This window comes from Nicotiana sylvestris, chromosome 10, assembly GCF_000393655.2.
Source record: "Nicotiana sylvestris chromosome 10, ASM39365v2, whole genome shotgun sequence".
NCBI classification, from domain to species: Eukaryota; Viridiplantae; Streptophyta; class Magnoliopsida; order Solanales; family Solanaceae; genus Nicotiana; species Nicotiana sylvestris.
Window position 1 is genome coordinate 28548396 of NC_091066.1, and position 22272 is coordinate 28570667.

General features: G+C 40.0%; 2 protein-coding genes across 2 annotated transcripts; both read right to left on the minus strand.

The window, feature by feature from the left end:
• Positions 1-381: 381 nt before the first annotated feature.
• LOC138879132 (uncharacterized) lies at positions 382-8051 on the minus strand. The gene is made up of 3 exons (XM_070158718.1): positions 7912-8051; positions 918-1069; positions 382-707 (listed from the first exon to the last, which is right to left on the minus strand). The coding sequence occupies exons 1-3, from the start codon at positions 8049-8051 to the stop codon at positions 382-384; spliced, it is 618 nt and encodes a 205-aa protein (XP_070014819.1).
• Positions 8052-14831: 6780 nt separating this feature from the next.
• On the minus strand, positions 14832-19292 carry LOC104223109 (uncharacterized). Its single transcript, XM_070160483.1, has 4 exons — positions 18986-19292; positions 16740-16841; positions 15722-16652; positions 14832-15504 (listed from the first exon to the last, which is right to left on the minus strand). Exons 1-4 carry the CDS (start codon positions 19229-19231, stop codon positions 15287-15289), a joined length of 1497 nt encoding a protein of 498 aa, XP_070016584.1. The 5' UTR covers positions 19232-19292; the 3' UTR covers positions 14832-15286.
• Positions 19293-22272: the final 2980 nt, after the last annotated feature.

Sequence of the window (22272 nt, forward strand, 5' to 3'; positions counted from 1 at the left end):
CCTCAGTAAGCTGAAGATGTGCCATGACCTTTCTGATCACCTCTCCCCAATATTTTTTCGGCCTACTTCTACCTCTCCTAGGACCCACCATAGACAACCTCTCGCCCCTCCTTGCGGGGACATTCACACCTCTCCTTTTCATGTGCCTGAACCATCTCAATTTTGCTTCCCGTATCTTGTCCCCACATAGGCCACTCTCACCTTATCTCAAATATTTTCATTCCTAATCATATCCATCCTAGTATGACCACATATCCGTCTCAATATCCTCATCTACGCAATTTTTAATTTCTAAATATGAGAGGTCTTTACTGGCCAACACTCTGCCCCATACAACATGGTCGGTCAAATCACTGCTTTGTAAAACTTACCTTTAAGTCTTCATGGCACATTCTTGTCGTACAAGACGCCGAATGCTAGCCTCCACTTCATCCATCCCGCTCCAATACGATGTGTGACATCCTCGTCAATCTCCTCATTTTCTTGGATTATATACCCAAGATAATTAAAACTTTCTCTCTTGGGTGTGACTTGTGTCTCCAGCCTCACTTCAATGTCATCCTCCCAAGCCGTGTCACTAACCTTGCACTCCGAGTATTCTATTTTAGTCCTACTCAACTTGAAACATTTGGACTCCAAGGTTTGCCTCCAATCCTCCAACCTAGCATTAACACTACAGCGTGTCTCGTCCATTAGTACTATGTCATCTGCAAAAAACAAGCACCAAGATACCTCCCATTGAATGTGTTGGGTCAATTCATCCATCACCAAGGCAAATAGGAACGGGCTAAGCATTGATCCCTTATGCAAACCCACCTCTACTGTGAAGTGTCCCGAGTCCTCTCACACCGTTCTTATCCGGATCTTGGCTCCATCGTACATGTCCTTAATCGCTCTAGTGTATGCGACAGGTATACCTCTAGCCTCCAAGCATCTCCACAAAACCTCCCTAGGGACTTTCTCATGTGCCTTTTCCAAATCAATGAACATCATATGCAAGTCTTTCTTCTCCTCCCTGTATTGTTCCACCAATCTCCTAATAAGATGAATAGCTTCTGTCTCGAATGCCCTGACATGAATTCGAACCGGTTCTTAGAAATAGATATACCCCTCCTAACCCTCGTCTCTACCGCCCTTTCCCAAACTTTCATCGTGTGGCTTAGTATCTTGATACTCTATAGTTGTTGCAATTTCTTTTTACAACCGCTTTTAAAATTTGTTTTTTCTCTTTTAAATTTTTTGGGTACTATTATTTGTTATCTTGAATCTATGTGGTTAATTTTTATTATGCTAAATTGAAAAAAAATCATTTTAATTTAGGGTAACAATTAAATTTGAAAAAAAATATTTAAAATATTAGTGCATCCAAAATTTTCTCGTCTCAAAATAGTGAAAGAATACAATTTAAAATGTAAATAAGGATTTATATAGGAAAAAAATTCAAATCATTGGGACAACTAGGAACTTCTCAACCTCTTATGTTTATTTTTTCGTTTTCATCGTGAGGTGTTGGGGGGCACAGGGTTACTACTTTATTCGAGGTACAATGTTACTTATAATTGCCGTGCAGATTTCGGACCCCAACAAGGTGTGAGGAGGATAGTATAGACCTTACCTCTTTCTTGTGAGGATAGAAAGGCTATACACAAACCTAAATGGCTAATAATTGACAGGTCTAATCAATTCAATTGCATATGGTTTAGAATAATAGGTATTTGTAAAGATAAGATTCAAGCTTAGGAGTTAAGACTAGTAAGTATACTCTTTTCCTTTGGGATAAACTTTCTTGTGATGTCCACTCTTATTGTTTACTTCAATAGTTTTATTGATGAATGATGAAGTTACTGATGTAGTTAATTGGGGATTTGTACTGAAGAAAATTTATAGGTTTTGATTTTTATAACGGATAAGCGTAAGTATTGAAAAAGCATTTTATATCATCTATAAAAGTCAAAGCCTATAAAATTTTCAAAGCTGAACAACTACATGTGTTTAAGACATAATTAATTAAATGAAAGTGTGATTTCTTTAATAGCTTAAGCTTTTATATGAGATGATCACACACTTCAAAATTATATAGCAGACAGAAGTCATGGATTCGAGTCTCACCGCTACTCAATACCAAAAAAAAATTACGTGCTTGCCAATGAAAAAGAATCAACCCGCACGTTAGGGGCATTTAAATACATAATTAAATAAATAAAAATATGTTCTATCTAACAGTTTAAGCTTTTAGATAAGGTGCTCACACACTTCAACAATATGCACGAGAGTTCAAAGGCAGTAATTCAAGGTTAGAAATAAAAAACCATAACATATAAATGGATCACAAGTTTCTATACTTAGATCTTTTGTTTTTTTCCTCCTTTTTTCCCTGTAGCATTGATGCCAAGAAGGTCAAATAATGTTCACAAAGATTCAGGGGGTTGTCACGACCCTAAATTCGGACCCGGTTGTGATGGCGCATATCGTGAAACAAGGCCAGCCAACACAACTCTCAATTAATTTTTACACAATTATAATAACACAATTTAAGTCATTGAATAATCCCAAAATAAAAGTGAAATAGTACAAATTGCGGAAACCAACACAGCCCGACATCGGGGTGTCACCAGTCATGAGCATCTAACGTAAGTCTAAGAGTATGAGAGAGACTACACAGTCTATTATAGAAACTAATACAAGGGAAAATAAGATAAGAGGGAGAAGCACTGGGCTGTGAACGCCGAGCAGCTACCTAGTGATCTCCGAACCGCCTACTGGAAGCAATCAGCACTCGCTAGCGGGACTTGAAACTCCTGAATCTACACATGGTGCAGGGAGTAATGTGAGTACGCCAACTCAGTGAGTAATAAAAGTAAAGGAAGCTGAGAGGTAAGAAAATACGTAAAATACAGCAAGATGCTACAAGAAGCAATATAAAAACAATACATTGCAATAAAACAGTGAAAACTTGTACAAAATGCCTTAGTTCAGTAAGAACCTCTTTTAGCAATTAGACAAGGAAAAGAAAAGCAATGAGGAAAGATAGACATATAAAATTAGCCCCTCGGGCAAAAGACCAACAGAATCACCCCCTCAGCCTATCTCACAATCACTTGTATCAGCCCCTCGGACAATATCATGAAACAACATCAGCCCCTCGGGCTATATCACGTCACAAACTGGGTACCCGCGCTCACTAGGGGTGTACAGACTCCAGAAGGGGCCCCTTACGGCCCAAGCGCAATATCAAGTCATCTCGTGGCATAATCAATAGGCTCTCGACCTCATATCAAGCCACCTTGTGGTATACAACTCAGGCTCTCGGCCTCATAATCATGAATCAGCTCAATACCACTGTGGCGCGCAACCCGATCCCATAATAACCTCACAACACAAGCCCTCGGCCCTACTCAGTCAAAAATCTCTAAAAGCCACTCGGGCATAGTAAAATATGATGCTCAGCTCAAAATATCATTTAAGATGTCAAAACAGAGTAAACATGGCTGAGTTATAAAAATAGTAGAATATAACACGACTGAGTAAAATTATAAAGTCAAAATAGTGAAGAATAGTAGTAAAAATCCCCTAAGGGTCCAAAACAGTTGGCACGAGGCCCAAATATGACATTCAACCCAAAACATGATGATAGCAAAGAGTTTTCAATCAAATACGCAGTAAAATAATCATTCGGGATGGATTAAGTCACAATTCCCAATAGTGCACGACCCCACGCTCGTCATCTAGTGTGTGTGTCACCTCAAAATAGCACAACGATGTGAAATTCAGGGTTTCGTACCCTTAAGACAACATTTACAATTATTACTCACCTCTATCTGGTCCAAATTCTAGCCTGCGATGCCTTTGCCTCTCGAATCGACCTCCAAATGCTCTAAATCTAACCAAAATCAGTACATAACCATCAAATATGCTAAGGAAACAAAGCCCACTCGAAAGAAATCAAAATACAACGCAAATCCAAAAATTAACCAAACTAGACCCCGAGCCCACGTCTCGGAATTCTATAAAATTTATATCAATCAACTCCTTATCTCCCCACGAGTTCATACATATCAAAAGTACCAAAATCCAACAACAAACGACCCATCAAATCCTCAATTCAAGGTCTCCAATCTCAAGCCCTAATTCCTCAAGTTTTCTCCCTTAATTTCCACTAATACCATGATTACAAAATGGAAAAATGATCATAAACTCAAGTAATGAAGCTTAGGGAACTTACCCAACTGATATTCCTCGATTTCCCCTTGAAATTCACTGCCTTAGCTCACTTCCCGTCTTCAAAAATGGAGAACTTAGCAAAAATTCGTGAAGGAAGCCTTATATACTTTCTGATCTAGGTGTTTTGCACATGCAGTCTCTTTCTCCGCTTTCTGCGGTCCCAAGCACTACATCTGCGGTTTTCACTTAAGAGCTCATTTCCGCATCTGCGATGCCTATCCCGCACCTGTGACATCGCATGTGCTCTTCCTTAGCTGCTCCTGTGGTTCCAGCTGATCCCCCTTGGCCTCTTCTGCGGCTTGCTTCCGCACCTGCGGGGGTCGCACCTGTGGCTTCCCAACCGCATATGCGGTTATGACAGCAGTCCTAAAGCTTCAGTTGCAAAGACTCAACTCAAATCTTCCGTCAACCATCCGAAATTACCCCGAGGCACCCGGGACCTCAACCAAAAGCACTTACAAGTCAAAACACCTCAAACAACATCGAATCAACCAAATCACATCGAATTCAAGCCTAAGGTTCCAAAATCTTCCGAATTCCGCTTTTGATCAAAAAGTCTATCAAACCACGTCCGAATGACCTAAACTTTTGCACACACATCCCAAATGACCCAACGGACCTACTTCAACTCCCGAAATTCTATTCCGACCCCTATATCAAAATCTCACCTATCAACCGGAAAACGCCAAAATATCAATTTCGCCAATTCAAGCGTAAACCTACTACGGACCTCCAAGGCACGTTTCGATCACACTCCTAAGTCCCAAATCATCTCCCGAAGCTATACGAATCATCGAAATTCACATCCGAGCCCTTTTTCACACAAGTCAACATCCGCTTGACTTTTCCAACTTAAGCTTACTCAAAAGAGACTAAGTGTCTCAAACCTTACCAAAACCTCTCCGAACCTGAGCCAACTAACCAGATAACACATAATACCGCTGAACGAGACAATAAGAAGCAGAAATGGGTAAAATGGAGCGGTAACACATGAAATGACCGGCTAGATCTTTACATCATCCCCCTCTTAAACAAACATTTGTCCTCAAATGAGTCAAGAAACATATCTGAAGCCTCAAACAGGTGAGGATATCTTCTCCTTATCTCCCGCTCGGTCTCCCAGGTAGTGTCCTCCACGGGCCGACCTCTCCACTGCACTTTCACTGAACTTATATTCTTTGATCTCAACTTTCGAACCTGACGCTCCAAAATAGCTACTGGCTCCACATCACAAGTCAAATCATTATCTAACTGAACCATGCTGAAATCTAAAACATGAGACAGATCACCAATATACTTCCGGAGCATAGAAACATGAAATACTGGATGCACACTCGATAAGCTGGGTGGAAAAGCAAGCTCATAAGCTACCTCCCCAATCCTCCGAAGCACCTCAAAAGGCCTAATGAACCGAGGACTCAATTTACCCTTCTTCCCAAATTTCATAACACCCTTCATGAGCGAAACCTTCAACAAGACCTTCTCACCAACCATGTAGGACACATCTCGAACCTTTTTGTCAGCATAACTCTTTTGTCTCGACCGCGCTGTACGAAGCCTCTCCTGAATCACCTTCACCTTGTCTAAAGCATCCTGCACTAAGTCTGTACCGCCTAGCCTCACCCAACTCAAACTAACCAATTGGAGATCTACACCGCCTCCCATACAAAGCCTCATATGGAGCCATCTGAATACTCGACTGGTAGTTGTTATTATAAGCAAACTCTGTGAGCGGTAGAAACTGATCCTATGACCCTCCAAATCAATGACACAAGCACACAACATGTCCTCCAATATCTGAATAGTGCTCTCGGACTGCCCGTCCATCTGAGGGTGAAATGTTGTGCTCAACTCAACCTGAGTACCCAACTCTCGCTGCACAGACCTCCAAAACTGCGAAGTAAACTGAGTGCCCCTATCTGAAATGATGGAAACTAGGCCACCATGCAAACGAACAATCTTCCAGATATAGATCTCTGCCAACCGCTCTGAAGAATAGGTAGTACACACATGAATGAAGTGTGCGGACTTGGTCAGCCGATCCATAATCACCCAAATAGCATCGAACTTCTTCAAAGTCTACGGGAGCCCAACTACAAAGTCCATGGTGATCCACTCCCACTTTCACTCTGGAATATCCATCTACTAAAACAAGCCACCCAATCTTTGATGCTCATACTTCACCTGCTGACAATTGAGACACCGAGCTACAAATCCGACAATGTCCTTCTTCATTCTCCTCCACCAATAATGCTATCTCAGATCCTGATACATCTTTGTGGCACCTGGATGAATAGAATACCGTGAGCTATGGGCCTCCTCCAGAATCAACTCTCAAAGCCCATCTACATTGGGCACACATATTCGGCCCTGCATCCTCAACACCCCATCATCACCAATAGTCACATCTCTGGAATCATCGTGCTAAACTCTGTCCTTAAGGACAAGCAAATGAGGATCATCATATTGGCGCTCTCTGATGTGATCAAATAAGGAAGACCGAGAAATCACACAAGCCAATACCCGACTAGGCTCCAAAATATCCAACCTCACAAACCGATTGGCCAAGGCCTGAACATCAACTGCAAGAGGTCTCTCTCTAACTGGAATATATGCCAAACTCCCCATACTCACTGCCTTCCGGCTCAAAGCATCGGCCGCCACATTGGCCTTCCCCGGATGATACAAAATAGTAATATCATAATCCTTTAGCAACTCCAACCATCTCCGCTACCTCAAATTGAGATCCTTCTATTTGAACAAGTGCTGGAGACTACGATGATCGGTAAACACCTCACAAGACACACCATACAAATAATACCTCTAAATCTTCAACACGTGAACAATGGCAGCCAACTCCAAATCATGAACAGGGTAGTTCTTCTCATGGGGCTTCAACTGACGAGAAACATAAGTAATAACTCTACCCTCCTGCATCAATACACACCCAATACCCACTCTCGAAGCATCACAATACACGGTATATAAACCTAAAGCTGATGGCAAAACCAACACTGGAGTTGTAGTCAAGGCAGTCTTGAGATTCTGAAAGCTCTCCTCACACTCATCCGACCACCCGAATAGAGCACCCTTTTGAGTCAACTTAGTCAAGGGCGATGCGATAGATGAGAACCCCTGAACAAACAGGCAGTAATCTCTGCAGCACGAACAAGGGCGATGGCTGAGGACGGTCTGGGCTAACTCTGAACCGTGTGTATCTTCTTCGGATCAACTTGAATACTCTCGCTGGACACCACGTGCCCCAAGAAGGCCACTGAACTGAGCCAAAACTCACACTTGGAGAACTTTGCATAAAGCTTCTCCTCCCGCAATCTCTGCAGCACAACTCTTAAATGCTCCACATGCTCCTCTTGACTACGCGAGTATACTAGAATATCATCAATGAAAACTATGACAAACGAGTCGAGATAGGGCCAAAACACGTTGTTCATCAAATACATAAACGCTGCTGGGGCATTGGTCAGCCCAAAAGACATCACCAAGAACTCATAATGACCATATCGGGTCCTAAAAGTCGTCTTAAGAATATCCGAGTCTCTGATCATCAACTGGTGATAACCTAAACGGAGATCAATCTTGGAGAACACTCTCGCTCCCTGAAGCTGGTCAAACAAATCATCGATACGAGGTAAAGGATACTTGTTCTTGATTGTTACTTTGTTCAACTGCCTGTAATCAATGCACATTCTCATCGTGCCATCCTTCTTCTTCACAAATAGGACAGGCGCACCCCAAGACAACACACTAGACCGAATGAACCCCTTATCAAGGAGTTCCTGAAGCTGCTCCTTTAACTCCTTCAACTCCATTGGTGCCATACGATACGGTGGAATAGAAATGGGCTGAGTGCCCGACACCAGATCAATACCAAAATCAATATCGTCCGGTGGCATGCCCGGTAGGTCTGTAGGAAACACATCGGGAAACTCCCTCACAACAGGAACATAATCAATACTAGGAGTCTCTGCACCGACATCCCTCACAAAGGCTAGATATAAAAGACAACCCTTCCCAACCATACGCTGGGCCTTCAAGAATGAAATTACCCTATTGGGAACATAATCAGTCGAACCTCGTACTCAATTCGTGGAACACCCGGCATAGCCAATGTCACTGTCTTAGCATGACAGTCCAAAATAGCATGACACGGAGATAGCCAATCCATGCCCAATATAACATCAAAGTCTACCATACGTAATAATAACAGATCCACTCAGGTCTCCAGACCCCCAATAGTCACCACATATGACCGGTACACATGGTCTACAATAATAGTATCGCCCGGCGGAGAGATATACGAACAGATGTAACAACAGACTCACGGGGCGTATCCAAATAACGAGAAAAGTATGATGACACATAAGAATAAGTAGAATCAGGATCAAATAATATAGAGGCATCTCTGCGATAGACCGAGACGATACCTGTGATCATAACATCTGAAGCAATAGCATCGGGTCTAGCTGGGAGTGCATAAAAATGGGCCTGACCGCCACCTGATCGACCTTCCCCTCTAGGGAAACCCCTAGCCGACTAACCTCCACCCCTAGATGGGTGGGTGGGTGGTGGTGAAGTGACCGGCACTGAAGCCGATGGTTGACTCCTCTACTGAGATGAACCCCCAAGATGACGAGGACACTGCCTCCACATATGACCCATCTCTGCACACTCATAGCAACTCCCGGTGCTGGAGACGGGGACTGAAAGGAACCCCTAGCACCAGAATGACTAGCAGATGTACCTGGCATAGAAGAGCCCTGAACTGACGGAGCACGGGACGAACTTTGGGCTGGAAGGGCATTGAGTGATGACTGGCCCTAATGAGAGCTATGAGAACCATGATCCGATGACGCCCCACGATAACCTAGGCGAGCTGGCTGAGCATGCTTGAATGGACAGCCTCTACCGTGCTGAAACTGACCTCTCGAAGGAGCACCACCATAACTACCAGATCCCCAAGGCCTCTTGGCCTCTCTCTTGTCTCGCTCCTAGTGACGAACTGACTCAATCTCATGGGCAATGTCAACAACCTCCTCAAAAGTAGCACCAGACACCCTCTCCCTGGTCATGAGAATACGAAGCTGCTACGTGAGGCCATCAACGAACCTCTTAATCCTCTTTCTCCTTAGGAACCAACCAAACAGCAGGACGAGCTAACTCCAAAAACCCTCATCTTATACTACGTCACAATCATCTCTCCCTAATGTAACCACTCGAACTGCCTGCGCAGTTCCTATCTACGAGATTGGGGCACATACTTCTCCAAAAAGAGAACAGAGAACTGCTGCCAGGTAAGGGGTGCTGCACCAACAGGCCTACACCTCTCATAAGCCTTCCACCAAGTGAAGGCAGCTCCAGAAAATTGAAAAGTAGTGAAAGTGACCCCGCTGGTCTCCAGAATACTCGCCGTATGAAGAATCCTCTAATACTTGTCCAAGAAACCCTGGGCATCCTCGCCTTCTGCACCACTGAAAGTCAGAGGCTGAAGTCTACCAAACCTCTCCAACCTGCGCTGCTCGTCCTCTAGCATGGCAGGAGCTACATAGTTCTGAGCAGTTGTAATCGGTTGGGCTGGATGTGCCCCTAGTGTCTGAAGTCCCTACACGACCTGTTCAGGTGTGAGAGCGGGGGGAGTCTAAGTGCCTCCCCCGGCCTGAGAAATGGCTGCGGCTGTAGTAATTGAGGCCGCCTGAGCTAGGCCAATGCATATTGATAGAATCTGAGCCAGGGCCTCCTGAAGACTCGGAATCACAATGGGCACAGTTAGTGCCTGAGCTGGTGCTACTGAGCGTCCACAACTGGGACCTGATCCTGAACTGGGACTGCTGGTGGATCTGCAGGTGCTACCCTAGCTGTTGTGCGGGCTACACCCCTGCCCCTACCGCGACCTCGACCGCGTCCTCGGCCCCTAGTGGCCACAGTTGATGGTACTGGTGGTCGTCCATCCTGACCGGTAACGCGTGTCCTCACCATCTGTGAGAGAATAGAATAACAGAAGTTTAGTACTCAGATCAACAGATTCGCACGACAAGAATTTCAAGAATATGAAGTTTTCCTAAAGGTTCTGTAGCCTCTCGAGGATAAATACAGACATTTCTGTACCGATCCGCGAGACTCTACTAAACCTGCTCATAACTCGTGAGACCTATGTCACTTAGGCTCTGATACCAACTTGTCACGACCCTAAATTCGGACTCGGTCGTGACGGCGCCTATCGTGAAACAAGGCCAACCGACATAACTCCCAATTCATTTTAAAACAATTATAATAACACAATTTAAGTCATTAACATGCTAATAATCCCAAAATAAAATTGAAATAGTACAAATTGAGGAAACCAACACAGCCCGACATCGGTGTGTCACCAGTCATGAGCATCTAATGTAAGTCTAAGAGTATGAGAGAGACTACACAGTCTACTACGGAAAACTAATACAAGGGAAAATAAGAAAAAAGGGAGAAACATTGGGCTGCGAACGCCGAGCAACTACCTAGTGATCTCCGAACCGCCTGCTGGAAGCAATCAGCACTTGCTAGCGAGACCCGAAACTCCTGAATCTTCACACATAGTGCAGGGAGTAATGTGAGTACGCCAACTCAATGAGTAATAAAAGTAAAGGAAGCTGAGCGGTAAGAAAACACGTAAAACACAGCAAGATGCTATAAAGAGGCAGTATAAAAACAATACATTGCAATAAAACAGTAAAAACTTGTACAAAACGCCTTAGTTCATTAAGAACCTCTTTTAAAACCTCTTTTAGCAGTTAGACAAGGAAAAGAAAAGCAATGAGGAAAGATAGCCACATAAAATTAGCCCCTCGGGCAAAAGGCCAACAGAATCAGCCCCTCGGGCTATCTCACAATCACTCGTATCAGCTCCTCGTGTAATATCATGAAACAACATCAGCCCCTCGGGCTATATCACGTCACAAATTGGGTACCCGCGCTCACTAGGGGTGTACAAATTTCGGGAGGGGCTCCTTACGGCCCAAGCGCAATATCAAGTCATCTCGTGGCATAATCAATAGGCTCTCGGCCTCATATCAAGCCACCTTGTGGCGTACAACTCAGGCCCTCGGCCTCATAATCATGAATCAGCTCAATACCGCTGCGGCATGCAGCCCGATCCCATAATAACCTCATAACACAAGCCCTCGGCCCTACTCAGTCAAAAATCTCTAAAAGCCACTCGAGCATAGTAAAATATGATGCTCAGGTCAAAATATCATTTAAGATGTCAAAACAGAGTAAACATGGATGAGTTATGAAAACAGTAGAATATAACACGACTGAATACAATTATAAAGTCAAAATAGTGAAGAATAGTAGTAAAAATCCCCTAAGAGTCCAAAACAGTTGGCATGAGGCCCAAATATGGCATTCAACCCAAAACATGATGATAGCAAACAATTTTCAATCAAATACACAGTAAAACAGTCATTCGGGATGGATTAAGTCACAATCCCCAACGGTGCACGACCCCATGCTCGTCATCTAACATGTGCGTCACCTCAAAATAGCACAACGATGTGAAATCCGGGGTTTCATACCCTCAGGACAACATTTACAATCATTACTCACCTCTATCCGGTCCAAACTCTAGCCCGCGATGCCTTTGCCTCTCGAATCGGCCTCCGGATGCTCCAAATCTAACCAAAATCAGTACATAACCATCAAAATATGCTAAGGGAACAAAGCCCACTCGAAAGAAATCAAAATACAACACAAATCCCGAAATTAACCAAACCCGACCCCCGGGCCCACGTCTCGGAATTCAATAAAATTTATATCAATCAACTCTTTATCTCCCCACGAGTTCATACATATCAAAAGTACCAAAATTCGACAACAAACAGCCCCTCAAATCCTCAAGTCAAGGTATCCAATCTCAAGCCCTAATTCCTCAATTTTTCTCTCTTAATTTCCACTATTACCATGATTACAAAATGGAAAAATGATCATAAACTCAAGTAATGAAGCTTAGGGAACTTACCCAAATGATATTCCTCGATTTTCCCTTGAAATTCACCGCCTTAGCTCACTTCTCTCGTCTTCAAAAATGGAGAACTTAGCAAAAGTTCGCAAAGGAAGCCTTATATACTTTCTGATCCAGGTCTTTTGCACCTGCGGTCTCTTTCTCCACTTCTGCGCTACCGCTTCTATGGTCCCAAGCACCGCATCCACGGTTTTCACTTAAGAGCTTATTTCCGCATCTACGATGCATAGACCGCACCTGCGCCATCACATATGCTATTCCTTAGCTTCTCCTGTGGTTCCAGCTGATACCCCCCCCCCTTGGCCTCTTCTACGGCTTGCTTCCGCACCTGCGGGGGTCGCACATGTGGCTTCCTAACCGCATATGCGGTTATGACAGCAGTCCTAAAGCTTCAGTTGCAAAGACTCAACTCAAATCTTCCGTCAACCAACCGAAATCACCCCGAGGCCCCTGGGACCTCAACCAAAAGCACATACAAGTCATATAACACTATCCGAATTTATACCAATCTTCAAAACACCTCAAACAACATCGAATCAACCAAATCACATCGAATTCAAGCCTAAGGTTCCAAAATCTTCCGAATTCCGCTTTTGATCAAAAAGTCTATCAAACCACGTCCGAATGACCTGAAATTTTGCACACATTCCAAATGACCCAACGGACCTACTGCAACTCCCGAAATTCTATTCTGACCCCTATATCAAAATCTCACCTATCAACCGGAAAAGGCCAAAATACCAATTTCGCCAATTCAAGCCTAAACCTACTACGGACCTCTAAGACACGTTCTGATCACACTCCTAAGTCCCAAATCATCTCCCGAAGCTATCCGAACCATCGAAATTCACATCCGAGCCCTTTTTTATATAAGTCAACATCCGGTTGATTTTTCCAACTTTAGCTTACTCAAAAGAGACTAAGTGTCTCAAACCTTACCAAAACCTCTCCGAACCTGAGCCAACCAACCTGATAACACATAATACCGCTGAACAAGACAATAAGAAGCAGAAATGGAAAAAATGGAGCGGTAACATATGAAACGACCGGCCGGGTCGTTACAAGGGTACTGTAGAACGGGAAATGGCCAGGGGTTAACCTTTATTCCCCTATGTATCTATACTAATTTTGGGGGTTTTGGGTGGGAAGCATGATCTAGAAGCCTAGAGTTGGCACTTCTAAACACATTGTCCAAACGCCTATTAAAAAAGGAAATTTTACCTCTTATAGCAAAGGTATACACCCTATTTATTATAAACCAAAATTATTTTAAAATATTATTTTCTATAGCTACCTTTTATATTTTATAGCAAAATAAATATTTATGGTATATACTACCATTGAGGCATGAAATAAGGGGTTAAATACGGTATTTATATTTTCCCCCTCTCTTTCTTTCAATTAAAACATGATTTTCTCTCAGAATTTTTCTTCTTTCTCCCTCTCTCTCTCTTTTCGAGCAAAATAGTCTGAATCATAGATACGCGAAAGAGAAAAAAATCATGAAAGAAAGCCTAAAAATCTCAAAATCAGAAACATGAAAGTAAACCTATAATCAAAAAAATGGAAGTGGAGATACCTTGGGCGACGATGAGATTGAAGAGAAAGAAGGATTCTTAAGGCGGTAAGTAAGAGAGAACAGAGGAAGAAGTGGTCGAATTGAAAGCGTTGTAAATTATAATGGAAGAGGTAATGAAGAGATACAAGGAATTCTTGGCCGGAAAACGCCATCCCTGACGAACTTTCTTTTCTTCTTTGCTATTTAGTTACATACAATGATACAAATACATTGTATTCTGTACAAATTCACTCAAATACACTGTTCTTTTGTATAAATACATTTTTTTGGCATGTGTTTATGTATTTCGAAGGGCAATATCTTTTTAATACAGTTACACTTGTATTCATGTATACTGTACATACAGTATACATGAATACATGATACAAACATTGAAATACAATGAAGAACATAATATAAACAATAAATACATTTAGTTTTAAAATAAAGTGAAATGCAGTAAAATACACTGAATACAAATAGAAATACAGTGAATACAACCAATGAAATGTATTGAATACAGTAGTAATAACATGTATTAGGAATAATTAAAATACTGTTAATATAAATGCATTTGAATATACTGAATATAAAATAGTGAATACAGTAAATACAAACATTGAATCTAATGAATGCAATAGTAAAAAAATATATATTGAAACACACTAAATACAAGAGTTATATACCACTGAAAAATCATTCTAATTAATTGGGTTGATAATGAGACGTTAGAATTGATTTTGTTGAGTTATATTAGGAGTATATTAGACAGCTAGACATGCCTATTTTTAAGGTAACTGTCGTTACTGTATTCATGAATACATGACGCGAATACATGTGAATACATGCGCATACAACTGGACTGCCCTGATTTTAGACACTTTTTGCTGCTGTATTCATGAATACATGACGCGAATACATGCACGTACAGCTGGACTGCCCTGATTTTTAGGCACTTTTTGCTGCTGTATTCATGAATAAATCAACGCGACTGAATAATAGCTATAGGAAATAATTATGTATATGGTAGCTATAGGAAGTTAATAGCCACTAAACAATAGTGGTTTCAGAAAATTTTTCATTAAAGAACTTCAAACATTTCATTCAAAAATTACAAAATTTTGCACTTGGACGATATTTTAAGTCTTTTGCTATGTTCATCTTTACTTCACAAAAGAGGGGTGAAGAAGGAGGGAGTAAGGTTGTGGGTCGGGGATAGGGGGCAAAATAGGGGAAGTTGATACAAGTTTCAAATTTACATAAGATAGGCCATAGTTCCTATTTTCTGAACATAACAATAGCCTCCCTCTTCCCTGCATACCCAGGCATCAGGGGGTGATATCCACCATCAGACCTCCTCCTCTGCATTAGAAACCTCTTCCAATCTTTCAAGGAAACCTTTCTCGGTAGTTTTCTGTGTAGTAGAGGGATTAAAAGGGATGCCATCTCTCAATGCTGCATACTCAGGCATCAGAGGGTGATATCCACCATCAGACCTCCTCCTCTGCATTTGAAACCTCTTCCAATCTTTCAAGGAAACCTTTCTCGGTAGTTTTCTGTGTAGTAGATGGATTAAAACGGATGCCATCTCTCGATGCTGCTTCAAATTTTACCCATAGCTCTTTCTTCAAAGTGTTCTCACCAGGATGCTTTCCCGTTATAACAATGCTCTTGGATTCTGTCATCAAGGGAGTGCTTTCAACTATATCTAAGTTGCCATCCCGTTTCAGTCCGCAAAAGAAAGAAAGAACAATAAATATCAGAATGATCATATTAATGATGACAACCAAATGGAAACATCCTAATTGCATGTTGTAATTTTTTTAGCAAAGGAAGATCTTGAATATCATTTTGCTTAGGTTAAAAGAAAATTGTTTGCCGAAAAGCTGGGGCCTGGGGATGCAGTTGTTGGCAGTGATACTCACCAGCTGCATTTGTCAATGGTTCTTCCACAGGTAGCTCCATCAGAACACAAGTTTTGGGTGGTGAAAAAAGCAAGTCTGGTGATTCATCTACCGCCTTCCCTCTGTTTGTCAAGTTTTGACTTAATCTGATCCCAAATAGCTCCGGATACTTCTTCGTCAAATGCTCAGCAGCTTCGGAGCTGGAGGATTCTGAATCTTGAGTAGAAAAGTGACGGGCAACAGGAAATGGTGTCATTTTATAAGCCCCATTCCTGTCCCTACAGTTGTATTCTGACGAGGGTTCAAGCAGGACACAGGTCTTCGGCGGTGAGATTTTCAAACATGGAGTCGTTACTAGCAATGAGTTGTCAATTTGTGGAAGTTTCACAGGGGAAATAAGATCGCTTTTCCGAGTGACCTTGTTGATGGTCATATCATTATCAGAAACTTCGGTTGGAATTGATTTCACTTCATCACTTACATGCAATATGCCCATCTCCCCAGTTACATCAGAAAGGGACGGTGGCTGACTAGCCGTAGCAGAGGCAATATTTTGAATGGCTTTTGTATTCTCAAGCAAACGATCTTCTATATCTCCCATGATATCAAAAAGAGGGTCTTGCTGGGCATTTGTATTTGATGTATCCTTTTCTAACTTTTTAGAGGATCCCTGGCATTTGGATGATAGTACTTTGGGATGAGGCAAAGGTGTGAGCAGAAAAAGTTGTCTCCCACCCTCAGTCGTACAGCCTGCACGCCAAGACACAAGGGGTGATGGGGAGACCAGTGAATCCCACTTGGATTGTTCAGGGCTTTCAACATCATCAGGACTATCAACAGCATTGCTTATATTATCAGCCACCAGAGGAATTGCCTCACGAGGTCGTGACTGTTCATACTCAGGCCTCGCGGATAGATCGGAAAGGGCTTTCTGGAATTTAGGAACCCATGACTGCATTTTTCGACAGAAATATATGTAAAATACGATGTATCAAAAGACTTTAATGAAGGATAAGAGAATATGACATAGCAAGAGAACCTTCAGAGAAGCTTGCATTTCAGACAAGACATGCACAAAAGATTCAATTTCCCTTTCATTCTTCTTGCCTCCTAGTTTGAGCACTTGAACAACTTCATCAATCTGCAGTTGATCAAGTGAAGAAATATGTCATTAACTTCTTTGTGAAAAAGTCGATTATGATACAGGGAAAAAACTTCAAAGAAATAAGTATTTGTAAGACTGTAACAGCTCGAGCAAGATGTAAAGCGAGATGTATATATGCTCTTTTGAGTGTAAAGCAACTTGAGAATACAGGATGGAGCTTATGTAAGAGTTACTGTGATAAATATATAAATATCTGTATGCCTTGTCATTATTCAAAATGCTTACACGTCAGGTAAAGATGACCATAAGTAAGACCCCTAAACCTAAATAATGTAAAAAGAAATTGAGCGCTATGCTGATGATCACTGAACTTGAACAAGTTCATCAATCTTCAGTTGATCATGTAAAGAAAGATTTCATTAACTTCTTTATGAAAAAATTGAATTTGATACTGGAAAACAAACTTCAAAAATTAGTAGCTGTTATAGATCAAGGAAGACAAAATTCCAATTTCCTTTCGTGTTGTGAAAGGCCCAACAACTTATGGCGGTTAGGGAAAAACGACAAAAAGAAAGCGGAAGGTCCAACCTTTTCACATAGGTCTTCGGTTTTGCTCCATTTACCAGAGTAAAAGGGCCAACAACTGATGGTCACGGTATTATTTTGGAGTAACCGTATGAATTTCCTAAAGAACATCAATAACAACAACTACGTCTCAATTCCAAGCAAATTGGGGTTGGGTATTTGAATCCTCAAATAGTAGCAATATTGAAACCTACAATTTCCGTTAATTAGTAGCACTCATCGATGCAGCATAACTGACAGCAGCCAGAGACACTCAACAGCTGAGTGCAAAGACACCAACTTTAATAACCAATATGACCTCCTCCTCCCTCCCCCCTCCCCCCCCTCCCCAAAACAAACCAAAAGAAAAGAAAATGCAGCAAAATCTAATTACCTTTATCAAGAAAGCAAGAGATTTTATCGACTAGATAGCATGTGCAATTTGCCTACTTGTCGACATTTTAACTAGAATTTGCCATCAGCTAAAATATTTCTCCGTTTTGTATGAATGAAAGTTCCCTGACAATGCAGAAACTGATCAAGAACACCTTTCAGTTGCACTGAGATGTACCCAAAATGATAATAGAGACGTAATGCTACACCAGTGTTGTCAAAAGCGAAAAGCCTTATAATGCGCTCCAGGTCCACTAGAGCTTTAAGCCAAAGCACAATTAAAAACATGCAAGAAAAAGTAACAACTTCATTCATCATTTTTTCTTTAGCAATTAACATTTTTTATAGCCAATCATATTTAGTAATTTTTAGTACCATCCTATTCAAGATAAAATTTATGGGCAATGACGCGCATGCCTTAGTACCTTGCCTATATTGAAGTGCAGCCTAAGTGACACATCGCCCCTACCCTGAGCTTTTCTGAGCTTGAAGGCTTAAGCCTTTGACAACACAGTTTAACACCGACTGGTAAAATATATCACTCACTAGGAAATTAGGACAACCTGAAGAAGTTGAAATAATCAAGTGAAATTGCATTTGCACTACTTATAATAAGCAACATAAACCTCCTATCCTATGGCTGGGCAACAAAAAATTTCAGGTTTAATAAGTAATCAATCAATTAACTACACCTCAATGCAAACCTAGTTCGGCTGACTATATGAATCATGTAAATTCCTCCCTCTCTATTCAAACTAATTTCAGTTGAATAAGTCACCAGTTCTCTAAAATTATAAGTTATCTCATTTCATTGCTTATGTGGTTGGATGAACTTAGTAGCTTTGGCTCGAACCTTATATGTGTTAAAAGATTCAGTAAATAAATAATAGATTCCAAACCCACTAAATTAAATGCGTAGATAGAATCCCGAACTCAACCCACATTCAAATCCTGGATCAGCGTCTAAATAATTATAAAGAATTCAGTCAATCAATCCAACTACACTTTAATCCCAAACTAGTTGGATTGGCTGTATAAAGCTGTCTATCTATTCCACTCTATTTGAACCCATTTCATTCTAACGCTAAAAATATTAGTATTTTTAAAGACAAATCAAAATATTCTTCTAAACTAGAGGTTCTCTAATTCTATCCACATAAGTAACCAAAATAAAAATAATAAAAAAAAAGATAATAGAATGCTTCTTGAACTATTAACAGTACCTGATGAATGACGGAGGAGAAATCGGAGCGAATGAGAAGGAGACGGTCGACAATGACATTAACTTCGCCCACCACCTGTTCGACGACGTCGTTTTCCCTTCCCTGGAGGATTTTCTTGGTTTTGAAGTAAGTTCCCAATGGCTTTACCGTAGTTGCATTTGAAACGTCTCGCAGTGGTTTTCTTGTTGTGGATTTAAATCTCGCCATAGATTTGCCGGCGGTGTGGTTCAACTTGTTCGTCGGCATTTCTCTGCGCTTCGTTTTGTGTTTTCGCCAACGGTAACTTCTTCTCTGAATTTGAATTCTATTCGGGCTTCTGGGAATTGAGTTGTATGGATCGGTTCGTCAGCGCTTAATATATGGTGATATGCCCAAACGGGTATGGGTGGGCCCGTGTAATCTAGAATTTATAAGTTCAAACTAAAAAAGGAAAAAAAGAAAAAATTGTTATAAATAGAATTTTATTTATGGTGAATGTCTATAGTTAGAGAGATTCTAGGGTCTATTCCATTGTAATTCATCCTAAATCAATAAGAATTCACTCTCTCTACTTTTCTCTGCAATACTCTTTTTCTTCTTTTGTTGTTTTATAACACATTATCAGCACGAGATTCTAACCAATTGAGTGATATTTTGGGATTGAGCATAATGATTGTCAATTGTTTCATGAACTTCCTTCATGATTAAATTCTGGATTTAACGTAAGTGTTTTTACTTTATTTTCTCTTTTAAATTCTTGAAATTCTATAATTTGATTTTAAATACAAGCAAAGATAATAAACTTTGATTATAACTCTAATAGAGTTCGCAAGAAATTATAACCACCTGAAGTGGTAAAATTTCTCTGTCTTGTCATGATCAAATTCATGTGTGATTGTTGGCAAAGCATTGAAAATCCGTCTCATTGAATTTGCTCTATTCTTATTCCCTTAAGAGAATGTGATAGCAGTATGTGATAAGTCTGAAAGAAGACAAAATTATTACTATGAGTGTATCAATGTATGGACGTGGCAATAGACGAAATTATAATCGTCATCATTGTGGTAATGAGAACAATAAGGATTCTCCAAATAATCCTTCACTTTGTGAAAGTAATATTTGTCATCAATTTGACATGAGATTTTGTAAAGCACATATTGATGATTATTGTCCATTCATGATGTGAATGTGACAACATCTGATTTATGAATACATATTCATTCTTGGAAGAATATGAACGTGCTAGTGGTAGTGTATATACCACACTCACCTCTAGAGGGAGGCTTGAGATGAAATAAGAAAATAATGCCACTATTATGGCATGAATCACTGGTCATATACCTATTGTACGCCAAAATAATTTGGTAATGTGATTATTAAAAGACAACGGTAATGCAAGAAACAAATCTTGCATATAATTTTGACCATAACCATAATGGTATAACTTTCTCTTTAAAAGAAATATTCACCATATGGATGTTGATGAATATGTGGTACCACAAAATTAATTGAGAACTCTACAAGAGCCAATTATACTATTATGGAGAAACACAATTGATTACCAATAAGGTATTGTGTTGTAGTAAGTCTCAAAGAAACTTAATTGAGTTATCAAAGTATTCGCAAAAGCGGTTGGTCATACTGAGACTATAAATAAAGGAAAGATTTAATATCTTCTATTACTACAACTTATAGCAGGGTAATATGTATGTGAAAAGCTACCCGATTTATTTTTCAGTTTGTACTACACAAACAAAAGAATATCACAATAAAATAGAAGTTTATTGATATAAAAACTCATATCATAATAAACTTGGAGTTTATTGATAATTGCACATTTCATGGTGTAAATCTGAAGTTTATCAATATTGATAATTTATTCAGTTGGCATAATTGGTTTAGCCATATCAATTTAAGTATTATGTGCAAAAATAATAGAGAATTCACATGGGTAAATATAAAAGAACTAGAAAGTTCTTTACGAATTCTCTTATATTGCTTGTTTTCATTAATTAATAGACCAACTAAAATTGGGATTGAATCCCATGAATGCTGGAAATATCAAAGGTGAATATGGGCCCATTCACCTGCCATGTACACCACATAAGATGCATCTATGAGATGGTTAGATGTGCAATTATTATTAACCCGCAACCTGGCCGGTGTTTGCGAGGTAACTTGCTTAGTAATTTAATTTCGAGCATAATTTTTCAGATTTTTCTATTCAAGAAGTTCATCTTGATAAGTTGGTTTAGCAAAATAATTTATTGAATGCCTCCACTTAATAGCTAAACTATTGCTTATGAGAATAAAATTATCTATATCAGTTTGATATAGGTTATATACGAAAGTATATTATTTTCTTCCCTCACAAGTGGTTCAGGGCCAGGAACCAAATAATTCCATCTTATTATTATTGATGTGCGCTGTATATTTTGATTAATACCATAACGTACAAAGATGGATTTTCAAAATTGAAGAAAATAAGTTGAGAAAAAGTTACACAGAATGAATTATCATTTGTACATTTAGATCCTTGAATAAGATAGTATGAACTTGAAGTTCATAAAAGGATAATTCATTTACAATATATTGCAAAGTATGTAGACGCATTTGATGACCTAAAAAAAGTAACTACATTCTCACTGCAAATGCTCCTATTAGAATAAGTTCTAGAAGGACAAAGTCTATAGTACGTTTAAGTGTTAGACCAATCGATTTCAAATAAAATTCTTGACAAAGAAGATGAGCAAATGATCAAAATGATCATAATAAGGAGGCAAGTGATCTAAAGATCACATGACATAACACTTCATAAAATCTCATGAGAGATTCAGGTACCTAAATATATGAATGAAGAGATCTCTATGTTATGTCTATATGAAAAAAAGGAGGTTGGAACCGATATAAAATGTTTGTCGACGACATCTATCATAGCGCTAAGTATAGATGAGGATCTCAAGTCGGTCGAATACAGATACAAAAATATTGGCCAAATAGAAGAAACACAATTCAAATAGAATTGGTTTCATATGAAAGACATGTAGTTTTGGACATGTAGTTCAAACACTTGAAAGTATAAAGTTAATGGTATGTGCAATCAGTTTTCGATATCTTATTTGTCTAGCATGACATGAAAACTTGATATGCATCTAATTAAAGTCTATTATATGACTTATATGACTTAACTTATATGACAATCTTTGAAGGATTTAAATCGATTGAAGCATATACAATTCTTGGTCCTGAATTACCATATGATAAGTGTAATTTGTGCACATATGTATCTTGCTATAACTATAAGCATG